The sequence below is a fragment of the Odontesthes bonariensis genome, chromosome 3 (assembly GCF_027942865.1).
Source record: "Odontesthes bonariensis isolate fOdoBon6 chromosome 3, fOdoBon6.hap1, whole genome shotgun sequence".
In the NCBI taxonomy this organism is placed as follows: Eukaryota; Metazoa; Chordata; class Actinopteri; order Atheriniformes; family Atherinopsidae; genus Odontesthes; species Odontesthes bonariensis.
This window is the reverse complement of record NC_134508.1, coordinates 30,146,552-30,167,848: the sequence shown is the minus strand read 5'-3', so window position 1 is coordinate 30,167,848 and position 21,297 is coordinate 30,146,552. Positions and strand designations below refer to the sequence as shown.

The following is a 21,297-nucleotide window of genomic DNA, read 5'->3' as shown; positions in this document are numbered from 1 at the left end:
CTATTAAAAAAGGTTTTGTCCCACGTTAGTTCAAAGTTCACGAAAATATCCATATGATTTTTCTGTTTCCCTGGTGTCAAAACTGTGGAGACAGGAGCAAGTTAATTCGGTCGGTCAGCTCTGTTTCTGGACTCTGCATTTGAGTTGTGACAGTTACCATTTTGAAGAGGATTTGAACTTTCCATCCATTTGTCTAATTCATCACAAAAAAAGATGTCTCACAAAGCTGAGCTATTTTTAAATATATATTTAAATAGTTTTCATAGCTGAAAATGTGTGGAAGGAGTTCAATATGGAAGTTTTTCTGTGCCATCAGTTTGAATACGAATTTCTTTTTTCTTTTTGTTTTTACCCCTTGTCCTGTCCAGCATTATGGCAGCAGAATTGTAATCTGAATACCGTTTATGCCAAACACATTTGCTATGCCAAGGGAAGCTTTATGAATGTAAAGCTCCCCTTGATGCCCATCAACTCTTTAGTTTTATTTATTTATTTTTGTTACAATATTGAATACGGAATACGAATTTCTAATATTGAATTTTTACAGCATCAAAATCAGACTTTGAATTTGAAAAACCAACAGTGTAAAAAAAATCAATTTCTAAAAACAAAAATCAGTGTAAAAAAATTCAACATTAAAAAAAAATTAAACTTAAAAAAATTCAGTGGAATTTTTTTTTTAAATGCTGATTTTTTTAACACTGATTTTTGCTTGTAGAAATTGATTTTTTTTAAACTGTTGGTTTTTCAAATTCAAAGTCTGATTTTGATGCTGTAAAAATTCAATATTAGAAATTCATATTCAAACTCTGATGGCACAAAAAAACTTCCACAGTTCAGAATCAGAATCAGAATCAGAAGTTCGAGTCCAAAAGCAGATGTAATAATAACAAAAATAATAACAAAAGAAATTAAAACAACGGAAACGTGATACTCAACAGTATGAATTCAGAATCAGCTTTTACCCAGTTAATATCTATGTTCTCATGATTATTGGTAATATTTGTAAACAGTCAGGAGGGTACACTCCTCCCCTCCCATTACCTTCACTCACCAGCCTACGTCATCATTGACTCTTAGCAAGGAAGCTAACGCGTTTTTATACTTGGTCTCTTCCGCCAATGTAAACACGCAGTCTTTTTTTGTTGCCCTACCCGTGTTACTTTTTTGGCATTTCAGTGACCCGTGTAATGATGGCTATGTTGCAGGAAATGTCGTTTTTAGAAACACGGCGGTGTGGCGTCTGCTCTGTAACTAGCTAACACAATAGCTAACTAACTATCCGGCTGCGTTTGTATGAGACTGCCCTTGCTGATTAGACCGCTAGCTAGCTTCCAGATTGAAGCCTAAATCGAGGTTTGTCAAGCAAAACAAAAGGATGATATTTAACAAGGAAACATAAAGAAGCGGAGAAAGATGGAGAGACCTAGACGTCAGGGTGCATCGTCGCCGGTGAATGGAAGGCAAGGTAACGGTAACCAAGTATGTCATGTGAAGTCAACAGCCCCTAGTCTGGGCTGTCATGTTGTGGATACTTGAGCAGTCCTCGTGTTGTTTTTAGTGTCAGTAAAACATTTCTAAATGTGCCCTCTACTATTTGCTATGTGTCACATAACGTGTAAGCTGAAAGTCAACACGAACAAATTAAAGACGCTTTTGCTTGCTTTAGCCTGGGACACCAGACGGAAGAGGAAGATTGCGGACATCTCACAGGCCCTCAGTGCGAATCCAGTGGATGTAGCAACTCTGAGGAGGATGGCTATCAGTGAGGGAGGACTGCTGACCGATGAGATACGCTGTCAAGTCTGGCCCAGGCTCCTCAACGTGCCTCCTCACCTCTTGGATCAGGAGCCCGGTACCATTTATGCCACTCGTGCTTACTTTTTCAGATATCACGTGTGCAACAAAGAGGGTCTTTGTGGAGGGGAAATACTTGGCAACTGTTCTTGAATTAAAAACAACAACAACAACTTTATTAATCCCCAGAATCAAACCAGTTATTAGTGATTAGTTGAGACCAGTATTGACGTGCAGAGTCAAAGTTATTTCATCTTCAGTATTTTCTAATGGCCTTTCCAGAAACAGTGGAGCGGGAAAACAACAAAGACTACAACCAGGTCTTGCTGGATGTCCAGCGTTCGCTGCGAAGGTTTCCGCCGGGTGAGTTGAACCCACATCTGTCATAATACCTGCCAATAATCACTGCTTTATATACATACGCTGTACTTTACTAGGACAGCAGTGCAGTCCAATTCAAAAGCTCTGTCATGAATTTTGCTTTCACCCCTCGATGTTCAGATTTACTTAACTTTAGAAAGACCAAAATTCTTTGTTTTATGACTGAAGTTGGAGCAAGGAGCGGTTTTGCCCTGCTCATGGGCCACAAAATAGATTTTTGCTGGCAGTCGGCTCCGCTCTCAGACAGAATTCCACAATCATCCTTTGCGATTGCAGACATATTGTGAACTTCGCACTGCTGGAATCGTTGCCAAGCTGTTTCACAAGTATCCCTTCTGTATTTAAGATGTGTTGATGTAACACTGCACTCAAAGGAGTTGGGCCAACAGTGTTTTTCTGGCAGGGCGTAAAATGTCCCGATCTGCACAAATACTAATCTCATTGTACTCTGATCTGTGCCAGCTTGTAATGTTTGTCAGTGGTTGAGTGGAGTTTTTTTTTTCTTTCTGTCTTAAAGTTAAAGTGTTATTGTTTGTTTTTGGTCGAAATTGCATTAGTATGCCATGCTGTATTTTTCAGTCAGTATTAAAAAAATGTACAAAAGTAGGTGCTTGTCTTTAGACTCCCACAATGTTTTTTTCCTGAAAACGTGGATGTGCATCATTAATTCAGTTATTTTTCTTTATTTCCGACAGTTTTGACCTGTAGAAGAATGCAGTGAATGTAGCCATCCATTCCTATTGATTACTCAGTCAACCGGTTTTCCTGAGATAGTGACTTTATATATTTTGCTGCACTTTTGATTGTTTGCATTCAGTTGGACGCTGGAGAGCATTTGCAAAGACTTTGAAAAGCTAACGGCAGCAATTCATTGTTAATGGACGTGTTCAGGTATGCCAGACGAGCAGAGAGAAGGTCTTCAGGAAGAGCTAATTGACATCATCCTCAGAGTTCTTAAACGTAACTCGCAGCTGCATTATTACCAAGGATACCACGACATTGTTGTCACCTTCTTATTGGTCGTGGGAGAGCGCCTGGCAACTGCTCTCGTAGAGAAGCTCTCCACACATCACCTCAGGTACTTTAACATGAATTCAAATAACTCTGCAGGTTCTTTATTTTGCAACCCCCTCTCTTGGTTTTGCTTGTGTGCAGTGTGTCCTAGTGGGCCCTGTGCTTCAATGAAAAGTGTCACGATTGTGTACAGATCTCTTTGTTTTGTCCTTTTTCACAGGGATTTCATGGATCCCACGATGGACAACACGAAACACATACTTAATTATCTGATGCCCATCATTGACAGGGTCAACCCAGAGGTGCATGACTTCATGCAGCAGTAAGACTGTTATTTTATTATAGGCCTATCAAGTTTTTTTTTTTTTTTATCTCCCACTTTATGCTACGATAAGATAAGAATCTTTGTAAAAGATTGATTTGTCAGCCACCTTAATAACATTACATTAAATCTAGGATTTCTGTGCTTGTATTTTCAGAAAAAATAATGAGGGGGATTTTTGTATTGGTCACACGGTAATCTTTATTGACATCCTTTACTCTTGTAACACTGTTGTGTATAATACTGTCTTTCAAGTAAAAAGAGAAAAAGCTCAAATTAACGTTGAAACTCAGCATTGTCAAATCGAAAGATGACAGCATTTTAAAGTGATACTCCGGAGTAGATTCAACCTAGGGTCATTTGAACCGTGATATCCAGCCAAGTAGCCCACCCGCAGTTTTTTCGATATTGACTGAACATCAGCTGAGTTACAGAGTTATCCCGAATAGCTTCGTACAAGGGTTAATGGATCCTGGTCCGTATCTCCAAAATTACCACACTAAAATCACATGCCATGACACCAAACTTCTACAGTAGCACAAATATGGTCTGTACTCACAAAACGATGCATTTGGAAGTTTGAAAATAGTCCAGGAGTTTATTATTGTCAACACAAGCCTGATAGCTTTTCTGCTGCTAAAGCTGCGTCGACGTCACTTCTGGGAGCTGGGAGCTTCAAAGTAAGATGAGGGTTGATCTACTACTGTAGACAACAAAGCAAGGCTGCTCAGTTTCTCCATTGATAAAATAACTTCACAACTCTACAACATAAAAAATCATAAAAAAAAACATGTAGAATATAGCATATACTTTGTTGTCTACAGTAGTAGATCAACCCTCATCTTACTTTGAAGCTCCCAGAGCAAGGAAGTGACGTCGACGCAGCTTTAGCAGCAGAGAAGCTATCAGGCTTGTGTTGACAATAATAAACTCCTGGACTATTTTCAAACTTCCAAATGCATCGTTTTGTGAGTACAGACCATATTTGTGCTACTGTAGAAGTTTGGTGTCATGGCATGTGATTTTAGTGTGGTAATTTTGGAGATACGGACCAGGATCCATTAACCCTTGTACGAAGCTATTCGGGATAACTCTGTAACTCAGCTGATGTTCAGTCAATATCGAAAAAACTGCGGGTGGGCTACTTGGCTGGATATCACGGTTCAAATGACCCCAGGTTGAATCTACTCCGGAGTATCACTTTAAGTGAAGGTACTCAGTTCTTCAACAGCACACTGATCCCATTATGACAGCTTAAGTTTCGTCCGTAAACAACACGTCATTAAGTCCTTGACTTTGAGGGCTAACCTGACAGTCGGCCTTCACGTCAGATCTCATGACGCAACTCAAATTAATAGCTGTATCAAATCCAAAACAGTCAGTTGTTATATATGCAATGTCTCAAGATGCGCAATTAGAAAACATACTGGTGTGTGCAAGTTGATCTCACTGTAAATCATCCACTGATTCTTAGGGCAGAGGTGGGTACAGTCTTCGCTCTCAGCTGGCTAATTACTTGGTTCGGCCACGTGTTATCAGACTTCCGCCACGTTGTACGGTTGTATGACTTCTTCTTGGCCTGCCATCCATTGATGCCCATTTACTTTGCTGCTGTGGTGAGTTTCCTGTGCTCATTATTCCTTTTTTTCTGAGGTAATAGTTTAGGAAGTTTGACCAGAATAGAACCGTGTCCTTAAGGTTTGTGTAAAAACAAGGATTTTTATATATTTTTTTAAATGAATGATTTCAGAACCGCATCTGCAGTTAGAACAACACTTGGGTAGTTTGTGAACCTTAAACATGTGCTTCTGACTCATTTTGAAGTACATTGACCTTTGTTGTGCACATTCCTAGGCCTGAAACTGTGCTGGAGTGCTCATGGGCTGAGATACTGCAGTGTTGCATCTCCTCGACTTTAAGGGGAGCCAATGAGGAGAACAATTGCAAATTCTCCAGTGTTCATTTAAATGAGTGACATATCAGTAATGATTTGAATGTGCTTCATGACACATGGCTAATCGTTTGATTAACCCGAGAATGATAAGATCTCTCCGGCTGTGTCGAAACATTGTCTGATGAAGTTGATAAAGCCTTTACTAAAAATGAACTGGACACATAGTGAGTGCTTGCCCCTGTCAGTGTGAGACATATGTCCGTACATGTTCATTGTAATTTGTGTTGCAGATTGTGCTGCACAGAGAGGAGGAGGTGTTGGAGTGTGAATGCGATATGGCCATGGTCCACCACCTGCTGTCTCAGATTCCTCAGGATCTGCCGTACGAGACACTCATCAGCCGAGCAGGAGACCTCTTTGTCCAGTTTCCTCCATCTGAAATGGCAAGAGAGGCTGCTGCACATGAAAGGTACTGAAGTCCTTAGGGTTAGCACACGTGAGCACATTACCCTTATGGACTGTACCTGCTTCACTGTTGTCACCATCACTTCTCTGCCACTGCACACAGTACTGTGTAACACTGTCTATTGTTCTGCTGTACTGTTCGGAAGTCTTGAGTCAGCCCTCATTTCTTTATACATTGCCAGGGAAACGTGAGATAGATGCAGTGATTTAATTTTTTTTCCCCTTCATTTGGAAACACAAGTGGAAATGCACAATACAAAGCAAAAACACAGTTTCCACGATTCTAACTGGCTTTAAAAGGTGCATGGTCACCCTAGTTTTTCAACTCAAGCTCGAACCCTCTTAGACCAGCTTTCTTGTAATTTCAGGAATAGTTCTCCAGGCTTCTTGAAGGACATCCCAAAGCTCTTCTTTGGATGTTGGCTGCTTTTTGTTCTGTTCTCTATCAAGATGATCCCACACTGCTTCAATAATGTTGAGGTCTGGGTTCTGGGGAGGATTCATCCCTTCATAAGACCTGTTGTCACTTATTTTCAGTCCAGTTCTTGTGTCATTCGGTAGAGCTCAGCCGTTTCTCCCCCTTTCCCTTCCTTCAGAATGGCTTGTTGACAGTCACCCTTCCATGGAGACCATTTCTGATGAGGCTTCAGTGAACAGTAGATGGATCAACACTTCTTAAGGAAATCACTCAGATTCTGTTTATAGACCTTCAGAAAGCCTGAGAAACCCACTTTAGAAAGATTAGAACAAAGTCTGGCTCGTTGGAAGCAAAGTATAAAGAAATGAGGGATGGCTCTAGACTTTTACACAATACTGTTTAAAGTAATATTCACATTTTAGTTTTTTTTTCTGCTTCTCACCAACTGCGGTCACTTGCTGATCTTTCATTAATTCTTTCCCTGTCTGTCTTTCTTTCTTTCTTTTTCTGTCTCCATGTGTGTGTTTCCTTTGCCTCTTAAGCATGGCAGCATCTACCTTTAAGGACTTTGAACTTGCATCGACTCAACAACGACCAGACTCAGTTCTTCGTCGCAGACGAAGACAGAAACAGGCTGCCATGGAGAGCTCAGCAGTGAGCCCAGTAGGGGCAGTTGCTCAACCTTCAACAGCACGGCGGTTTGTCAGATTGGCAGTGATGGGTCTGACGGTGGCTTTAGGAGCAGCAGCGCTTGCTGTGGTCAATACGGCTCTGGGGTGGGCGCCCAAACTGGACTTATTTCCTTGAACTGCCTTTAATCCCAACACTCCACCTTTCCTGTCGTCGACTAAATCAAGCTGGTTGGTCTGGTTCCAAGAACCCTTTGACCAGTTAAACCACAATTTGTGGAGTCTGTAACACTGGAACGTACTCACTAAACTGAACATCTTAATGCTCCTCTTTTGTCATCGAAGATGTTTCAAAACGTCCTGCTCTTTATAGAGGCTGTGAGGCCTCAGCCTCTTTTCTGATTCCCGATGAGTGTGCAACAAAATAGCGGCTGGCAGTGCCCTGAAATGAAGAAGTCTTCTTGTTATAATGAAGAGACCGCTTCTGAGGACTATTGTTGACATCATCATCATTAAAGTTTATTTATATTTCGTATTAAGATATCTGATATGGTGTTATGCTCACAGAAATTCATGCTGAAAACCTGATCGGCTCACTACACTTGAAACTGCTGCCAATTTAGAGAGCGTGAGAGAATATGTGTGTATGTGTGATTGCAATTCATATGTTGTCTATTTTATACCAGGACTGAGACCAAATTGAGGATTCTTTGAATGCTCTCTTTGTAAGATGTTGTATTTTGTTATTTTTCAAGTTATGCAAGTTATTGTACACACTAAAGTCATCTTTTTTTTTTTGTTTGTTTAAAGGGACAAAAGTCATTTTGTCCTTTTAACTTGCTTGAATTGGTGTTTTTTAAATGAAGGAAAATAATCGGATGCATACACATTAGTTTTGGCTCGTGGTGGGGGCGAGCTGAACTTCTCTGTGATTTGGGAATCATATTTAATTGGTGATACTAAAGTATTTTAGCCTACTTGAGTGTTACTTTTTGTACCTCAGAAGTTAAATCTGGAGATAAACCCACAGTGTTGGAATACAGCCTTCACAATCAAGGAAATAAACGGTGTAACATATCGATATGGGTTCACAAGAATTTCCTAATTACCTAAACATCTGGATACTCAACTCTGTGTTCATGTGCCACGCCCCCAAATGACTAATGTATGTTTTCTGTGGCACTTTATCTGAAGTGCACTATCTATATTCCTAGGATTCAGCTACATACTCATTCACCTAATGCCTGGTAACTGAAACTGTTAGATGTAGGATAAATGGATGTAAAATCATAGTAAAGTTAGAACAGTGAGGGACCCATTTTGCACTGAATGCATTAGTTTTGCAAACTCACTGAGTTCGGCTGGTGCTTTGCTCACTTCTGTTGGAAGGGTGTTCCTCTCTGAGAGAAGCATCTGAACCTTCCGATGACTGCTGTTCGGTTTTAAGCATAACTTAAGTTTTATTGGAGCATATGCTACGGTGTAAATTGAATTGTGTCGAGTATAGAATGAGCAGCATTTGCAGTCCTGTCACAGTTAAGGCTGTTTATCATTCAGTCGTATATTTAAGTGGGGGATTCCATAAGTTTCAGTGGCTTGGCACTCACCTGCATACCCTTAACAGTAAATACAGCGCAATTGGCTTGTGAGAAGATGGTGAATTGAACTTTTCTTTGATTTTTATTTTTTATTTTTTTTTTTAATGTCTTTTGCTTTACATATATCTTCACAATTATGGTCCCTGAGTTGCAGGTCGCCTGCAGTTGATGGCACAAGTAGTCAGCGAACAACTTTGCACTTCAGTTAGTCACCACAGTGATGTGGAGAGATGTTTCTATCTAAAATCAGAGCAAAACACTAAACAGTTTGTCACCCTTTTAGTAAACCACAGCTAGAGCTGATGAAGGCTAATCAAAATGAAGGTGACCTGGCACCAAGAACAGTCTTGGGTACCTGAGAGCACAGCTGTTCACCACTAGTATAATGCGTCACACATCTGCACTTAGTGGTATCCATGTATCGCCATTGCACTAAATGATTTATCTGCCTTTTTATGTTTATTTTGTTATAATTAAACTCATACTAATGTTAAGTTGTACAATGCAATGCTAATAAACTAGAGTGATATTGTTTATTCTATTTGTCTGGACTGCATATTCAGTACATATATATTTATTATTATTCTGTTTTATATCATATTATTCTTTGGCACCTCTCATGTTGAGCTTTTACACTAATGCTTAAGTTGTTCCTATCAGGCATAGATGTTAAGTTTTACCAAAAGAGTTTGATTCAGGTCCCCACTGTCAGCGCCAGCCTCTGTCAGACCACTTTATTGAGCTTCTTAGTACATTTTATTGTGGTACAATCCCAGCATAGTCTGCTATTGGCTCCAGATTGTTAAAATTAAAATACATCACTTGCATTGTTTCCATATGGTTAGGAAAAAAATTCTACAGTATAATTAGTACATGCTTTTTTTAACTGGACAGAGGGATTAATATGGCGTAGTTAAGGTGCGAGGTAATCCTTAACTACAATATCTCTTGAGTCCATATTCCAAAACCAACTTTCTAAATCATGACACGAGAGATCGAACACGTAAGCTTTATCGATACAGAACACATTGTTTTTGTTGTAATACATATCCACAGTTCTCGAAGCAGACACATAAAACATACAGGTAGAGAACTGATTAAAACATATCACCATTTCCACTGATATACCTTAAGGTAGGTTAGTGCATCAGAGCAGCCTGGTTGCACTATGAAAAACATTCATACATTGTAAACACTTCAAAATGGCATCCTTCACCACAGTCTGACCAGTAAACAGTCAGATAATTAAATCGCTAACACCTTTAACAACCAAATCAATAATTAGTCACAAATCAAGCACAAACATAAACTGGTTACAACTTCAAAAAACCTTCAGCTCAGTTAAGTTTGGAAAACAGAACAAATTTTGTCTCGTGCAATTGTTGCACGGGTGGAAAAGTGATAAATCATTAATAAATCAAAATGACTGTTAGCTGTTAATTAGTTGTAGCCACACACTGCATAGTCCTTATATAGGATGTTGTTTGCTGAAAGAGAGACAATTTAATTGACTATACAGGCATATAAGCCTCTTCTTGCATTTCCGTGTAGAACTTTTACAAAAATGACTTTGAGTTGCTTGCCCTGAGCAAAGTATGAGTCAACATGCCATCACACTGAATTATGTTCAAAAAGGTAGCAAAAGGTCAGAATGTTACAATGCATTAATGTAAAAAAAAAATAAAATAATCAACATTATGGTAAAAGTCCCTGTAAAGCTGTTATTTTCGCACAAAGATGGTTAATATCTGTAGACGGTGTGGAAGATAAATTTGAAGGCTTGTTCTGCGTCAGTATTTCCATTAATCTGTTGTCAAAGAAGAAATATGGTTGAGCAGCATGACTACTACAGAGTCCTATCCCCATGCTGCTATTGAGATCAAAAGACATAATGCAACCAGTGTTGAGGCAAAGTGTTAAGCATCAGTTGTGGCCTGAACTTCTCCAGATAGTGCCACATCCGTATGTGTTTATTAGTGTGCTTGGCTCAGTGGCAGTTTTGGCAGTTAGGGTGACAAGGCGCATTATTGACTCGACATCTACAACCACCGGATGTGTCGCCCCTGCCCTGTATGAAAATATATATAGAAAGAAAGAAAAAGATAGTGAGATGCATAGCTCAAACACATGACACAGAGTACAGTAACTTTCTTAAACACTGAGCCATCATGAACACATGGAGGGAAATGTGTTTATGTGGCTCAATGTAAATGATTGCATCTGTATTTACATTTGGTCCCCATCGAGCTTGTTTGGTGACCCAACAGATTTCTGTCTTGCACATCAAACAGCAGATCCAATCGCAGCCATCTTTTTTTTGGACGATGATGTCACACCGTGGGCATTTCATGGCTTCTCCATTCTGCAGCAAGCTCTGTGGTAAAATACAGGGAAAGAAATGGTAGGTTGCCATGCGTGAAAACCTCAAAAAGAAAATATGAAAAGCACTTCAAGTAATTCCAAGATGCCTGATGTGGTATTTTCAAAAGCCTAAAGATACTAAAATATTCAACAGTTACATAATCCCCATTATACGCCTGAGAAAAAACAAAGGCCTGAAACAAAGCAAAGTGATCAATCCAGGTAACAAATCAAACCTGAGGTGTTACTGAATTAGAAAAGTTAAGGAGGAAAAGAAAAGTTGTGGCTGTTCTCAAAGCGTTTCTTAACCATGCTGAGGGTTGATTTATGTTGTAAATCTGGTAGATTTGGACTGCTGAACTTTAAGGCTGACCTACCTCCAGCATCTGCTTAGTTTGCTGAGCTGCTTGGTCATTCTCTGCTCGGATACGCAGGTCATCTTGATAGTCTTTACAATTCATGCCCTCATGGATGGCCTGAAAACAATAATAACAGTCTTTGTGTGTGATTCTTCTACTATTACTACAAAAAAACTACATAAAAACCACACTGCCTTCTTCAGTTAATGTATATGATCAAGCTACCCGACAGAGAATGCAGTTGATTTCATTGCAGAGGTCGCAGTGGAACTCATTGACTTCATCCTCGTAGATGCACCACCCTCGACAGTTGGGAGTCTGACAATGGAAGCTGTGCTCCGAGCGGCTCTCAGCAATGCTCAGGCGCAGCTCCAAAAAACGCTGGTGCTCCTCTTCTGTGAGCAGCTGGCCTCAGTATGAAAGCAAAGAAACAGAGGAAGAGCGAAAGGTCACATACAAAGGGCTGTAACCTTTATAGGCCGAGAAAAGAATTACCTGACACTTTCCGAGGTTGTTGGATGGCTTTAAACATAAAACACTGACAACTGAGTGAATGTCGAAAGCCTTTTGTGCTGGACACTGATAAACCAAAGACTCGACCACCCCAGCTTAAATAAAATCTGTCCTTTACGTGCCGGCAAACTTCTGCCTAATGCTTCACATCTCACTGTCAGGTTTAAAAAGGAATGGGGTTATTGTGTTTGTCTACTCGTCTGAACAACCAATGCAGACATATATGACTGGAAAATATATCACATTAGGCATACAACAGCTAACATGCTAACTCTATCAAATCTGGCCGCAATCATAGCATTTAATTGTGCGTTCTATCGGATCAAATGCTTTTGTTTCTCAGTGTTCTACATTGTGGCTTTTGGACCATGCAGTCTTGTGTTGACGCTTTTTGTTCTCCGGGCTTCCACTCACCTCTATGATCTCTCGGTCCAGTAGCTTGCTGTCACAATTGTCCGGACAACACACCTCAGCATCTTGGCTGTTCACTATTGTGCCTTTTAGACAGTCCCTGAACACGGACAAACACACATATAAAAAGTATATAAATACATAAAATATCAGCCACTGCACATTGCACTGAATTCACAGCAACGTTGAGAAAAAAAAAAATCATCGTATTTTCTGAAGTTTCCACAGATAAGAGGTGACAGAATCACACAAATGACATAAGGTTTACATTTTGTGTTCAATTTGATAATTATAATAGAAAATACATCAAATCAAATAATAATAACACATAAAGTCAGTCACATGGATAAATGAAGCACATCCCTTCATTAATTCATCTTCAAATCCGTAAAATAGGGGATTAAGTTCCAGTAATCACAACCTCCCCAGGAGAGACGGATGGGCTCATTTAAACCTTGAACGTCAAGTTCTGGTGTCCTAATTGCCTTTAAATTCTGTAAGTCTTCTGCTTGTAAGTTTTAACTGTTGCTGTGGCGGAGCACACTGGCAAGCAGTTATTAGAAAGGCCTGTCCAAATTATTCACAAGTGGCATCACTATGTCCTGACGCCAAAGGTGTGCTTCCAACAGCAGAGCATTACTTCTATGGATTGTTCTTTTTAAAATACGTTTTTGAAAAAAAAACATCTTTTTCTTTTGGTATTGTTCAGATATCGTTGCATTAACTGTAGGGATTGTTTTAGCTTGTTAAAATATATCAAAAAGCCAACTATTGCTGGATAGGTTGTACCTAATCGAGGGTGTCCTTCAAAAATCAGAGCCCTCCTATATTCACATCCTATGACAAAGCTACAGAGGTGTTTCCGTTCAAACCTGCAGAAGGTGTGCAGACATTCTCTGAGCACGATGCCTTCTCCTGGAAGCAGAGGAGAGAAGCAAATGGGGCAATCTGTCTCCGTGGTGTTGGAGATAAGGTTCTTGTCTTCTGTTTCCAACAAGCGCAAATAGTTCTGCTGCCGTTCCTCCTGCCGAACCTTCATCATAAAGATTCAGAGATGAATTATGATAATTATGTAGTTCTTTTTCAAGAAAGTAAAAAGTGAAACAGCTGAGATGTCTTGTAGCCTCCTTTTTTACCCAGGAGTGTCCATCTAAATCACTGAGAATATCTTTCATAATTCTTTTATCATCTGATGAACAGTTATATAAAATAATTATACATTTCAGTTAGTTATAGATCAATTTGATATGCGGCTAAAACCTTTTCCCAAATCCTGCCCGACTTTTATCAGGCAGCGCCATCACCTGTTCATACTGCAACATGGCCAGCTGTTCCTGTTGTATCCGTAGAACTTCCTCCTCATCTGGCTGGTAGATGTCCGGCACCTTATAATCCTCTGGCCTCTCCCCTCCACATATCTCACAGCCAGGACGTGTTGGCTTGTTGACATACGTGCACATCTTACAGGCCCAGCCCAACTACACGCATAAACACATAGGTACAAGCTATAAATTAGGGTTCAGATTACTCAGTCCTAATTAGGGGGTTGTCTGAGCCACATAAGTAAATCTACATTAATGTAGCAGTACACACACAGAGAGACAGACTCCTCAGCCAACGTGATATCCACCAATGAAAAGCAACAGTGCATGTGAAAGATACATACATTTGACATCCCGCAGCAAAGTTGTCCGATGTGAATGTCAGCAGATGGAGAGAACTAACATTCGCTCTTTGCAAATTAACATAATGTGGGCTCTTTACTCTATTTATCATAAGCAAATAGGGGAGCACTCTAATGCCAGGTGTAAACAAAAGTACTAAAATACCACATCGTACAAAACACTTGTTCATGCCAGCAGTTAACAGGGTCGTGAATTTCTGGCTGTGTTCTAACCTGAGGCTTACGAGCAACAGGGGGCTTAGTAGCATTAATAGGAGCTCTAGGAGGAAGAGGTGGAGGAGTGTCTTCGGTTTCTGGAGGAGGAGCGGTTTTGTCACCACCACCTCCGCTGAGCCCTCTGGGACAAAGCTGAACAGACTGCATGATACCTAGAAATGGACACAAATCAATAAATCTTCAATGCAAACAGTGACCAGATAAATCTACTGGCAATCAAAGCAGGTGATAAGCAATCTATGACTCGTTTTTAAATCACAGGAGGACTGTATATCTTTCTGAACAAAGTCGGCATCAAAGAGCAAACATTCTCAAATAAAAAAAGAAATGTATGACGATCGGATTGTTTCTTTGGTTTCAGAAGGTTAAATAAGCTGTTCCTGAGTAGATTTCCATTTCAGGTTTGGCCTGCTGTGTGCTAATTGTCATAACTACATGAATCGTATGTTTGAGAAAGCATGCACCCACAATATTTGGTTGTTTTGTCAATATTGTTGGGGGACAGCAAATAACAATGGAGTTAATGACACTTTAATTAGATGTCACACTGCAACTAGCCAACTCCTCCTCTACATGGGTTTGTGTGTGTTTTTGTGAGTTACGGACCCTCCAGCCGTTGCTGCTCCTGGTCCAGCTTCTGCTGATGCCGTGTGAGATGAGCAGCATGGGCGGAGAGGATGAACAGGAAAGCCTGGTCCTCGTTCTTATGGATACCGTGGCCGTATAACGTCTCCTGGTCTTGAGCTAGCCGCTTGCCAATCACCCAGCGCTGTAGTGACGGGTGAAACCCGAAGTCATGGCTCACCTGTGAATGTGAGACGAAGACGAGAAAACTTGAAAATACAGACGCGGAGTTGTTAACTAGTACATTCTGAAGTCAATTATACATGGCAGAAAACAGCACAGAAATCAGCCGATAAACAGGAAAAGTTCAGTTATAATAGATAGGTTGCACCTGGCAAGATTTGAACAAAACAATAAAAGGGCTTTAGCTTACCTTGTCTTTAAGTTGTGCAATTGTCATGCCAGAAGAAACCACCACAGTCACAGGTATGTAGGTATCTGACTGAGCATCCTCCACTCCAACCTTCAACCTAAAACAGAACGCAAGATAATACGAGTCATAGCTTATTTTTTCTTGTTCATTGAAGAACAACCATTAAAATGTTCACCCACCACCCATACTTATAGATCACCAGCAAGCTTTTGTTACCAAACATGACTAGAATTCTTGTTTCCTTATCCATCAGATAAATCCCGAAGGGGACCAGACTTCAAATAAACATGGCCACAAGTCGAACAAATACCCATGCTTGTGCTCAATCATTCCCCACCTGATGGTGTCCTGCGGGTAGACCTGGCTGTTGATGCTGACCGACACTGGAACAGAGAGTTCGGACAGCCTTTTGCACACTTTGACAGCTTCCTCGGTGTCCCCGCTGCTGAGGGCCTCACTCAGAGACAGGGCAAGTTCCTCTGCTGCGAGAGAAGAGTTGAAATCCTCACGTGACTTATCAGTACGCATAGTTCTCTGAAATAATAGTTGGTGCTCTTTTATGTGGAGCACTGTCTACAACTTTCTGTCATTTCCCCCTTCAAAAACACACAGTTCAAAGGGGGCAAATAAAAAAAGAAGGCGACGGCTTTAACTTGGCAGGACCTGGGGAAACAGATTGTTAATGACTAATCAGCCCCACTTTCACAATCCCGGGCAAAATAAATCGATAATAAGCACAGAGCAAACTCCTCACTGGGCCTGCAATGAGACGTTAAGTTAAGGTGAGAACGCTCAAAACAAAATCGAAACCGAGTTGAGTAGCTCACCCTCTTTCAAATGAACTTTCGGTGTAACTTCAGAGGCCATGATTCCACCTGAAACGACAGGTAAAGCAAAAATGTATGGCGCAAACATCGCAATAGCTCTTAAACAGAGTTGTTAATAACAATAAAAAAAAAAAAACATGTGCTCATATCCAACCTCTTCTTTCTGTGTTGTTGCGGTTCAGTCCGCATCCAAAAGAAAACAAGTCCTCCGCTCAACCTGGGTAATAGCGATAGTTTCTAAGCCTAGAATAAGAGTTCCTACAGGCCGTGCCCGGGGTGTTCCCCTTCTTTGGCTGTTGTGACGATCACTCGCTTTCCAGGCACTGACAGGTAAGAACGGAAAGTGAAACCGACCCAAGTTCAGGAAGAGAAAAATTTAAAGGATCGCTGTAGAGTTTTTCAGCCCCGCCCCCAGTCTCACCTTTCTCTTAAGAATTCACACTTTGTGCATGTTAATCTTGAATTCAAAGCGAGAATCAGCTCACAGATAGACGCTGGAATTTAATCTGATTCTAAATTGATCTACGATACATTTATGTATGTATGTATTTTTTAAGAAAACCAGAGCAATGACTCCAGACATCCAGCAGATGCCAGCATCTGTCTAAAGTTGGCCTCGTTGAGTTGCTCGACTTTTGACTTTCACGTGAATCTGTTGATGACAATAAGACAACTTTATTTCTCCTGTATGGCTGTATCAGTTATACCTCTAAACAATTAGATGCACCACATGAGAGAACAAATGACACTTTTGTTGCTCTCATAAACTGGCTGTATGATACTGAATTGCAGCTGAATCAGAGGTGTGACCAGAATGGCATGTGTGTGTGTGTGGGGGGGGGGGCAGTTAGGTCATCTGGGGGGGCAGAAAACAATATCTGAAAAAATCGGTGGAAAACAGCTACCACAACTTCAAGCATAATAATAATAATAATAATAATAATAATAATAATAATAATAATAATTCAATTCGGTAATGAAAATATGGTCACACTAGCATAAATCATGACTGTCAATTTTGTTAACAGTGTGGAATTTTTTTATGAATTTTTTTTGTTGTTTTTTTGTTGTTTTTTTTGTAAAGAAATGTAGAACAGCCAACTCCAGCTTTTTATTACCTTCATTAAGTCTACATTTCAGATCATTATATACAACAAAAACATCCGAAAATGTGAAAACCGCCTTTTTTTTTTCAGCAGCAAGGGGTTAAGGTTACGGAGGGGGGGAAACACGACAACAAAAAAAGAAATAAAGCTATAAACTTTGCAGATATGCTTTTTTAAACCCCCCACCAGCCCCCCCGTAGCCACGCCCCTGAGCTGAATGGAGGAAAAGGCTTTTTTTTTTAAAAAAAGAAAGTACATTAAAACGTCGACAAACAGACAGAGAAATCCATCAAGCGCTTATTCTTTGTTTGTTGCATCTTAGTGTGTCAGACTTTAGACATTATCACTCCCACAGAACTGACCCACTGCGGTTAATGCAAGACTCCAATAAACTGTTAATAATAATAACAAAGTCGGGTCCACAGGTCGGACCAATCACAGCGGCTCCAGCAGGAGGAGCTGTAACAGCGGCTCTGTTCAGCAGCGCACCACAAAGTTGCGGAGCATCCCTGATTCCCCCGCCTGCCTCCCTGCCTGCCTTCACTTGACATCTCTCACACCTGCAGCAACCTGCCTCCGTCCTACACCACCACCTCCACTTCTCTTCAGCCTCTGACCAAAGTGTTTTGTCGACGCGTTTACAAGATGCTGGCTTGCACAGAGATGATCACTATGTGCCTGCAGTCGGCCAAACAGAAGCACCTTCGGGCTCAGCAGCAACAACAGCTGCTGCACAGCACCGGACAGGGGCTTACTATCTTTCACGATGTAAGTGGATCTGCTCTCTTACTCATACATCACCGTGTAAAGTCCTATTCGCTGCACCGTTTATTAGTGCTTTTGCTGTTCTTGTTTGTCCGGGAGGGACCTCAGCATCTTTCCATGAATCCAACATTCAATGCTGGGTCTAAGAAAAGAATTAATGGAAGCGCCACAGTTTACTCACACTATTTAGCTTGTTGACTTTTCTAATAGCCTACTTTCGTAAAAAATTTGACGAGTGAAAACAGCAGGGATTTAATCAGATGTTCCCGTGCATGTGCGCGTGCACGTGAGAGGATAATAGGAAGAGATGCAGCTGCTGCCTCTGCATGATAAATTAATCTCTCAGTCGGACAGGTTTTGGGGCTGCTGGGGGTTCTCCTTATTTGTTAAACATAGAAGGGATCTGCACACTGCGCACACAAATGGCCACTGTTTTATAAAGATAATAAAGGCAACGGATTAAACGTCATTGGAGGCTGGTGTCATATGTTTTATGCCACAGATTGCCTTCTTGTCCCTGCCTCTCACATGTACTCACATGAAAGAAGAGGCAAACATGCACACACAGGCACACTAACCTGAAATGGAGTTTAAACAAATAACACCCGCCAGATTAACCTGCAACGCTGCCATAGAAACAATCCATCTTGTTTGAGGTTAGCAGGCCAGTGATGTTTCCAGATCTGAGCCCTCACCAACTGACAGCTTTGTGTTTAGAGTCACTAACGCAGCGCCCAGAGAGTCTTCCAAACGAGAGCATTACTTTGGCAGAAATGCCGGCCCGAATGGGGTTTACGACATCAAGTTGTCTCAATCCTCTGCGGTGGGTTTTGCTATTGATAGGGTTGATGTGTCCCTGCTAAAAACATAATGCTTGAATTGTCTGAAAATAGGCTGAGCAGGAGATAATGGTGTCTAGAAATTCTAAATGCTCCTTTTTAGTGAGACAGGGGCATGCTGGCTTGGTTTTGATTGCCATGTTTCTTTGATCAGTCAGTCTTATATATTCTTACGTCACATTCCAATTGTCTTTGGTGAAGGAGAACAATGTGCTGAGACTGGAAAAATTCAGTCAAAATACTTTGTGGAGATGGCTGGCAGAATTTGACTTGAGAATTTCATGATGCTGTTGTGGCATAGTAGACCAAATAACGTCACACTTTTAGGTCATGAAATATGCCTAAAAAATGGGATCATCAGTGATGATTGGGAAATGATAAGTTAAGTTAAGTTGACTTTATTGATACCCGAAGGTAGATTGGTCCTCCGCTTTTAACCCATCCAGGTTGGCACCTGTTGACACACACACAGGGTCACACACTCAGAGACAGATGCCAGCCTGGAGCGGTGGGCAGCCATGAAAGCGCCCGGGGAGCATGGGGGGTACAGTGCCTTGCTCAAGGGCACCTCAGCCATGACAAGGAGGTGGACTGACACCCCTCCAGCTATCAGTTCCACCAAGCGAGAGTGGGAATCGAACCGCCAACCTTCCGGTTATTGGACGACCGACTCTAACCACATGATGAAATCATGCTTTATCAGTGCAGTAGTACTGATTTTAATCAGGAATAAACAAACCCCAAGTGTTAAAGTCACTAAATGAAACAGAAAATAATTTCAAGTACCGTAGAAAACCCTTTATGCACAAAACATATATAACATAAAACACATTTCTCAAATTACTGAGATAAGTGCATCTACAGATAGTGAGTCCTTAGATCATAGCAACTCAGAGATCATGCAGTGCTTCAAAAATGTATTTTTTGTAGGCCGGGAACAATCTGTTATACTTGCAAAGTTGTTTTATCGTTTATATTGTTGGCTGATTTATTTAATGCCTTTGTTTAATGCGTCTAAGGGTTCCTCTCTATGGTTATTTTGATTCCCACCACTTTCCATTTTGTCCCTCGTATTTTCAGCCTTCCCCTTCTCGTGTTCAGCTGTTGGTGAATTTTGTTGGGAACTTAAAAATATGGTATTTTGAGAGTACTCATCGAAATGTGATGTCTTAAACTGGTTTCCCTGTTCTCAAAGCCCTGCATTAAGTAGCATGACAACAGAGCCTGAGAGAAGCGACTGTCTTAATTCCTTGCCACCATGACATCAGACCAGCAGCGCTCTAGGAAGCTGGTCTGACCTTTTCCTGGCTTGCTGTAAATGATGCATTATCGTCTCCTGACACTGGAGAGCCCAAAGACACAGCCAAACAACAAACAAGTTTAATGCTACCTGCTCTCCATTGAATTGAAAAGAAGGGAGGAATGCTGGTCAAATCTGATACGATACCAACAGGAGAAAAGAACATCTTCTGACTGAAAGAGAAAAGAATGTAAACCAGACAGGCCAAGATGCCCAAAGCAGGAAGAATATAGTTTCATCTTCATATATCTAATGAAGCAGGATCACAGTGTTCTGCCATCATGCTATTTATAGCAGCATGTCACTTAAACCAAAAAACAGCCAGCAACTGCAGCTGTACAGTCACCTTCACGTCCTGACAGGTGAGTCAAAAATAGAGCAATGAGTGTGTTGTGAGGTGGTTTGAAATGATCCGGTTCTTGTAGGTCAGGATGAAGCAGTAGAGAAGCAGACATTGACAGACGGAGGGCAGAAGTGCAGACCTTGAGCTTGTTGACCTATAGAGAATGAAAGCGAGGGGCAGATTCTGCAGTTATTAATAACCTGCAGATCAAACCTGAAAAACATGTTTGTCGTGACCGCCGCCTAACAATGAAAACAAATGACTGAGGAAGGGAAAAAAATTTAATAATAAAATAAAAATCAGTGGTAGAGAACATATCAAATCATTTACAGTGCCAGTGAAGTGTGGAGCTTAGCTTAAACTAAATTAGGTGGTTTAAAGTTCTAGTTTCCCTTTTTAGGAAGTTTTCCATTTTTGTAATTCCAGTGGTAAACTTCTTGAACTACTTCCTGTACATAGATTGACTTAAACAAACGTTAGTGCATAATAGCTTTCTTCCTCTCATTCTAGCCATCATATTCTGTTATTATTTGTTCAAATGATTATTCATTTATAATCATTTGTATCTTCTTTTAAAATCTATTTTTGCCTGAATGTTTTATCTTTTGGTGCATCTATAGCTGGTTTGATTGATTGAATGCTGTGTGGTGAGATTAAGCAATACAGGATCTATTTCTGGACTATAAGGTTCCTAATAGGGATGTCTTGATCAAGATTTATTTTAGTCCCCAATAATGGTCCCAGTCATTCGAGATTGTATCTGCCATTTTCTAAATCCAATCTTAGTATTTTCCTACAGCACATATATTTTTAATTATTTTCAAACTAAATATATTAACAGCTTACAGTGTACATGGAAAAAGAAAAAAAAAGACAAATTTAAAATTGAAATCAAACTTTCAAATACCAGTAAATATGTGATGTATGTTTATTATCAAAGACATATCGATGAATAGCTTTGATAATGAGTATCTGTGTTGATATGATAAAACCAAAGCTGCAGAGCAGATAATCTAATAAGGCAGATGGAGGTTTAGATAATGCTGGAGTAATCAATA

General features: G+C 40.5%; 3 protein-coding genes across 4 annotated transcripts in view; 2 read left to right on the top strand and 1 right to left on the bottom strand.

The window, feature by feature from the left end:
- Nucleotides 1–1,037: 1,037 nt before the first annotated feature.
- On the top strand, nucleotides 1,038–9,054 carry tbc1d20 (TBC1 domain family, member 20). Its single transcript, XM_075461515.1, has 8 exons — nucleotides 1,038–1,468; nucleotides 1,670–1,855; nucleotides 2,080–2,160; nucleotides 3,070–3,256; nucleotides 3,413–3,514; nucleotides 4,989–5,130; nucleotides 5,699–5,877; nucleotides 6,834–9,054. Exons 1-8 carry the CDS (start codon nucleotides 1,417–1,419, stop codon nucleotides 7,096–7,098), a joined length of 1,194 nt encoding a protein of 397 aa, XP_075317630.1. The 5' UTR covers nucleotides 1,038–1,416; the 3' UTR covers nucleotides 7,099–9,054.
- Nucleotides 9,055–9,219: 165 nt separating this feature from the next.
- On the bottom strand, nucleotides 9,220–16,240 carry rbck1 (RanBP-type and C3HC4-type zinc finger containing 1). The gene is made up of 13 exons (XM_075461514.1): nucleotides 16,041–16,240; nucleotides 15,887–15,934; nucleotides 15,397–15,541; nucleotides 15,060–15,156; nucleotides 14,669–14,867; nucleotides 14,060–14,214; nucleotides 13,467–13,640; nucleotides 13,035–13,195; nucleotides 12,166–12,262; nucleotides 11,464–11,643; nucleotides 11,257–11,355; nucleotides 10,749–10,892; nucleotides 9,220–10,586 (listed from the first exon to the last, which is right to left on the bottom strand). Exons 2-13 carry the CDS (start codon nucleotides 15,924–15,926, stop codon nucleotides 10,506–10,508), a joined length of 1,572 nt encoding a protein of 523 aa, XP_075317629.1. The 5' UTR covers nucleotides 15,927–15,934; nucleotides 16,041–16,240; the 3' UTR covers nucleotides 9,220–10,505.
- A 1,206-nt stretch (nucleotides 16,241–17,446) lies between these two features.
- Nucleotides 17,447–21,297, top strand: part of necab3 (N-terminal EF-hand calcium binding protein 3) — a 38,148-nt gene continuing 34,297 nt past the window's right edge. The window contains exon 1 of one of the 2 annotated variants that reach the window (XM_075461513.1): nucleotides 17,447–17,760. In XM_075461513.1, the coding sequence (XP_075317628.1) occupies nucleotides 17,638–17,760 (123 nt within the window). In that variant the 5' untranslated portion in view covers nucleotides 17,447–17,637. The remainder of the gene's footprint in view (nucleotides 17,761–21,297) is intronic. The other variant, XM_075461512.1, reaches the window with a different exon arrangement.

Bases quoted from the DNA above. Each gene is read 5' to 3' on its own strand.
- tbc1d20 (XM_075461515.1), top strand. From the start codon at position 1,417: ATGGAGAGACCTAGACGTCAGGGTGCATCGTCGCCGGTGAATGGAAGG. The intron at 3,515-4,988 runs GTAAGACTGTTA...ACTGATTCTTAG, and splicing joins GTGCATGACTTCATGCAGCA to GGCAGAGGTGGGTACAGTCT. The intron at 5,131-5,698 runs GTGAGTTTCCTG...TTTGTGTTGCAG, and splicing joins CCATTTACTTTGCTGCTGTG to ATTGTGCTGCACAGAGAGGA.
- rbck1 (XM_075461514.1), bottom strand. From the start codon at position 15,926: ATGGCCTCTGAAGTTACACCGAAAGTTCATTTGAAAGAGG. The intron at 15,157-15,396 runs GTGGGGAATGAT...GTTCTGTTTTAG, and splicing joins TACCCGCAGGACACCATCAG to GTTGAAGGTTGGAGTGGAGG. The intron at 11,644-12,165 runs GTGAGTGGAAGC...TACTGAGGCCAG, and splicing joins TGGACCGAGAGATCATAGAG to CTGCTCACAGAAGAGGAGCA.